We start from the raw sequence: 5,519 nt of genomic DNA on the forward strand, positions 1-5,519 counted from the left end.
ACTAGAAGAGACATGGATTGGCAACAAAGAGCCATGAATGTACTGAAGTGAGCACAAGGTGCTGCAGACTCTCATACGTAACCGCGTATGTCTCTACTGACTAACTCCATGGTGAGGTTAGGGCCAGTCAGTCTTCGATACCGACACGGTTTCTTTAGAGACTTCAGTCACCTTGTCATTAAAGGAGATGGAAGAGGCCTGGCAAAGATGGCTCAAAGGTGAAGGCGCTTGCTGCTGGGTGCTGGAAGTTTCATGGCCTGAGTTCTATCCCTGGAACTAAGAACTAAAGGCAGAATGAGGATTGCAGAAATATCTCAGTCACAAAGGCTGGGGCTTGAGACCAGAAGTGAAGGTGGGGTGAAGAGAACCAATTGTTCTCTGCCTACACATACATATATCTCTCTCACACATATCACACACACACATACATCCTTCACACCCACATCACACACACATACATCCTTCCCATTCACACATATCACACACACATAACACACACATACATCATACACACACCACACAAACAGATCACATACATACATCCTTCACACACCACTCACACACATACATCCTTCCCATTCACACACATCATACACATATAACACGCACATACATCATTCACACACACATTATGCACACACATTACACACACATACTAATAATTGTTAAAACAATTATTTTAATTAAAAAAGAAAAAGAGGGCTGGAGAGATGGCTCAGTGGTTAAGAGCACTGACTGCTCTTCCAGAGGTCCTGAGTTCAATTCCCAGCAACCACATGGTGGCTTATGGCCATCTATAATGAGACCTGGCGCCCCCTTCTGGCTTGTGGGCACACATGGAAGAAATGCTGTATACATAATAAATAAATAAATATTAAAAAAAAAGAAAAGGAATAAAACAGAAATAAACTTATAAAATATTCTTTGAATCATATTGTGCATAGGATAGAGGCCATATTTTTCAAAAGATACATACATACCTAAAGGTATAAGTTGCTTATCTTTGAAAGGTGAAAATATGTGTTTTCCTTCAGCATTTTGCTTATTGTTAATTCATACTTTTCATTCAATGGTTACCTTACACATTAACATAGAAATTTGGGCAGCACTCTACACACAAATTTTCAAGAGGAAAAACACAGCACAAAGTTTGAAATGAAAACCAAAATTGAGCCAGGCGGTGGTGGCACACACCTTTAATCCCAGCACTTGGGACACAGAGGCAGGTAGAACTCTGTGAGTTCAAGGCCAGCCTGGTCTATAGAATGAGTTCCAGGACAGGCGCCAAAGCTACACAGAGGAGAAAAACCAAAAAAAAAAAAAAAAAAAAAAAAGGAGGGAAGGAAGGAAGGAAGGAAAGAAAAGAAAAAAAAGAAAAATTTTAAATAGCAGTTTTTACTGAACATCTCCCCAGAGTTTGCCGCCCCATCCTGTCCCTGGCAACCAGCCTCTATGAGTTAGACTTTCTGGTTGCCACGTATCAGTGAGTGCACACACTTTTTGTCTTCCGGCCTCCACTTAGTCTATGCCAGCAGCCTGACTGATGTGCGTCAGGACTGGCTTCTGAAGGGCAGGCGACGCTCCAATGTGCAGACACATCCTTCCCGTCAGTTGCTCATCTACTGAGAGATCCTTAGGCTGTCTCCACACCTCGGTTATGGCAAACAGTACTGCAGCGGATATGAGACACTGTCTCTTTGAGATGCTGACTTTAACACTCCTTTTTATTTATGGACCTGTGTCTGTTAGTGTATGCCACGTGTGCGCAGTACCCAGAGACCGGAAGAGGGTAAGGGATCCCTTGGTGCTGAAGTTAGAGGCATTGAGAGGCTTCCAAACCTGAGTCCTCCTGAAGGACAGCAAGACCTCTTTCCTGATGAGCCACCCCCAGCCCCGAGATACTGATTTAACAGCTACCCAAGGGTGGGGTTTCTGGGACATATGGTGGTTCTATTGATTTATTGATTCAGTGTGGTGAGGGGGGTTACCCAGCACTCATGCAGGCTGTGTGGGTGCTCTGTAGTCAGGTTACTTCCTTGGCCATAATTATGATTTTTTAAAAATATTTATTATGGATACAATATTCTTTCTATGTGTATGCCTGCAGACCCAGTCTCAAAAAGGTAAAACAACTAAGCAAGATAAGAAAAAAAAAGAAGGGGGCTGGAGAGATGGCTCAGTGGTTAAGAGCATTGCCTGCTCTTCCAAAGGTCCTGAGTTCAATTCCCAGCAACCACATGGTGGCTCACAACCATCTGCAATAAAGTCTGGTGCCCTCTTCTGGCCTTCGTCATACACACAGACATACATATACATAATAAATAAATATTTAAAAAAAAATACATACTTCAGATTTGTATTCTGTTCTGAAATATACTAGGGGAGTTTTTGCAGTCAATGGGTTATATTTAAAAACAATTGATCTTGCCGGGCGATGGTGGTGCACGCCTTTAATCCCAGCACTCGGGAGGCAGAGGCAGGCGGATCTCTGTGAGTTTGAGACCAGCCTGGTCTACAGAGCTAGTTCCAGGACAGGCTCCAAAGTCACAGAGAAACCCTGTCTCGAAAAACCAAAAAAAAAAAAAAAAAAAAAAAAAAAAACAAAAAACAATTGATCTTGAAAAAAACCTAGTTTTAACACTAATCTTAATTTTCATTGCAAAAGAAAATGTAAGTTGCGAGCCACAAAGCCGGTTTCTAGCTAGGCTGAGTATCACCCAGAAAGGGAGCCAGTGCCCGTCGCAAAGATCATAAGAGAAAATCTTTAAATGGAGTCCTGATTGGAAGAGATCAGTGCTCAGACCCTCACGAGTCAGGCAGGTCTGAGCAAATAACTTGACGGGGAGGGATTTTGGAGGGGGAGGTCCACCCGCACCCTTCCCTGCTTCCCAGGACGTTTGACCTGGCTTCTGCTGTGTTTGGACACGGGTTTTATTATGAACAGATGCTTCGTCCTGAGGAGTCCTCGGAGGTCTTAGCCAGTACACATTGCGTCATCGCGACCTAGAGGAGAGGATGTGTTAAAACTGGGCACCCGGGTCCCAGGCCGGGCTGCAGGTACCTGCGCTGTGACCCCACAGAGCCCTGGGGTTGGACTTCGCCTTCTCTTAGCTGAAGGTGTGGACGCTAAACTCAGGTCTTTCCTAGGCGATATAGACATTTTTAATGTTCTGGGAAGTCCAAAGCGGAGATGTCACAAAAGGGCATTTCGGCTCTGAAAAACAGTTTTCGAATAATTTTTTAAAAATGTAAGTTGGGTTATTAATAGGGGGGTGGGAGTGGGTGCCACAGCTCTCGATCGGAAGTCAGAAGACAACTTTCCGGAATCCAGTCTCTCCTTCCACCGAGGAGGACTCACAGGACCGAACTCGGGGTGTCGGGCTCGTCGGTTAGGTGCTTTTTCCTGCTGAGCCCCGGATTCTAGCTCCAGCACCGAAAGTAAATAAATGTAAACGCCGAGCTCGTCGGCTCGCTCTTCCCCAAGGCGCGTGCCACTTAAACCCAGGAAAGTGGATCACTTGCCAGGACAAATCACGTGGATTGGGTGTGCACGGGAAGCGTATTTCGCTCTTACTTAAAGACCACAGGGGTCAGCGCTTTGCAAGGGACAGGACGTCCACCCGGGTTCCAGCCTCCCGCGTCCTCCGGTTCAGGGCAGTGACTCCGCCGAGCCGAGAGGGGGCGTGCGCGGCCTCTCCTTTTTCCCGCCAACCCGCGAGCGTCGCAGCCCGCCCTCCCGCGGCCGCCCCTCGGCGGGCGGGGGCACTTCCCGTTCCGGAGCGCGAGGGACCCGGATGCGAGCGTGCTTATATAAGCGCCCGCCGGCCCTTCCGCCCTCCTTTCTGAGGCGTGGTGTTGTGCGCCGCGGAGCTCCGCTCGGCCTGCTCCCGTCCTGACTCACCGCTGTTCGCTCCCCGCCGAGGAACAAGTCGGTCAGGAAGCCCGCACTGCAGCCATGGTGAGGCGGGGGACGGCGCCGCGCGGCCCGGGGCGTCTGCGGGGCTCGCGTTCCCGGGCGCCGGCGAGCCGAGGGTTTCCCGCCGCGGCGACGGCCCCGGTGGCGTCGGCGTCTCCGGAGCGGGCCGCCATTTACGGGTCGCTGTTTGTTTTCCCGCCGGGGTGGTAACAGGCTTTCAAAGACACCGGGAAGACGCCCGTGGAGCCCGAGGTGGCGATCCACCGCATCCGGATCACGCTCACCAGCCGCAACGTGAAGTCGCTGGAGAAGGGTCAGTGTGGCGGGGGCGGGGCTCGCCCATCGGGCGCTGTGCTCAGCTGCGGGGCGGTCGGCGGTGAGGAGATCCCTACTGTGTTGAATGGCAGTGATAGTTTTTTACGCTATTCTGAGCCGATAGGCCCGCTTCCCCGGGGCGACTGGGGAGGGTTGAGTTAGCCGAAATGAAAGAGCGTCTGTCTCTTGGCCCCTCAGTGTGTGCCGACCTGATCAGAGGAGCCAAGGAGAAGAACCTGAAAGTGAAGGGGCCCGTGCGCATGCCCACCAAGGTAAGTGCCAGAATCTTCCGGTGGTCTGAAACGGCTGTGCTTGGTGTCTCGGGGTTTGGTTGCCCAAGAATGCTTAGACACAAACGGGAACTAAGTTGGTACAGTTTAGCAAACACCTAATGGTGCTGCCTGGGTTATGCCTTAATGCAGCCAACTCCGAGGGCGCCGCTGGCTGGCGGAAGTTGCTGGGGGCTGACCAACCTGTTAGTGGACGGGGAACATGGCTCGGAGGTACACTTCGCTTTCTTCTGTTTCGTTGCAGACCCTGAGGATCACTACGAGAAAAACACCTTGTGGGGAAGGCTCCAAGACGTGGGATCGTTTCCAAATGAGAATCCACAAGCGCCTCATTGACTTGCACAGCCCCTCCGAGATAGTTAAACAGATTACGTCCATCAGTATTGAGCCGGGCGTGGAGGTTGAAGTCACCATTGCAGATGCCTAAGTCAACAGTTTAATAAATTGACTTAATCGGTTAAAATTTGTTGGCTTTTTTTTAGAAAACAGGTTTTTTTTTTTAATTTATTGCATGTTTGGGTGTCTGGTGCAAGCAGAGATTAGAAAAGGGTGTAAGATTGCCTGGAACTGTAGGCGATTTGAGCCACCACATAGGTCCTGGGAGCTGAACCTAAGTCGTTAGCAAGAGAATGGGTTCTTTTAACTGCTGAGCAAGCCATGCGGTGGTGAACCATTTAGAGGTGTGTAAGAAATGGGACAAGTGAAAAGGAACAGTTAGCTTTTCTAGAGGGCACTAGGCCAATTTAAAGGCTAAATTGATATCAGGCAGCAGACTGATTATGTGACTCTTAAGTCTGGGCTTTTTGTTTGGGGCATGGTCTCAATGTGCGCCAGGTGGTCTCACAGAAGTCCATCTGCTCCAGGATACTGAAATGAAAGGCTTGGACCACCAGGTATGGCTAATTAGGGTTATTTAAGATGGGGTCAGCACCCTGGGTCGTACTTAGTCACAGTGCCTTCCCAATTATAAGCCTAAGCCCCTATTGTAGCTTACTTTG

At 49.2% G+C, this 5,519-nt stretch overlaps 1 protein-coding gene and 1 non-coding gene across 2 annotated transcripts; both read left to right on the forward strand.

Moving 5' to 3' along the window:
* The first annotated feature begins 3,830 nt into the window (after positions 1–3,830).
* Positions 3,831–4,978, forward strand: Rps20 (ribosomal protein S20). Its single transcript, XM_057790796.1, has 4 exons — positions 3,831–3,958; positions 4,130–4,229; positions 4,430–4,503; positions 4,766–4,978. The coding sequence occupies exons 1-4, from the start codon at positions 3,956–3,958 to the stop codon at positions 4,946–4,948; spliced, it is 360 nt and encodes a 119-aa protein (XP_057646779.1). The 5' UTR covers positions 3,831–3,955; the 3' UTR covers positions 4,949–4,978.
* LOC130888330 (small nucleolar RNA U54) lies at positions 4,288–4,354 on the forward strand. Its single transcript, XR_009058460.1, has one exon. It is a non-coding gene; the product is annotated as a small nucleolar RNA U54 (small nucleolar RNA).
* Positions 4,979–5,519: the final 541 nt, after the last annotated feature.

The sequence above is a fragment of the Chionomys nivalis genome, chromosome 16, assembly GCF_950005125.1.
Source record: "Chionomys nivalis chromosome 16, mChiNiv1.1, whole genome shotgun sequence".
Classification (NCBI taxonomy): Eukaryota; Metazoa; Chordata; class Mammalia; order Rodentia; family Cricetidae; genus Chionomys; species Chionomys nivalis.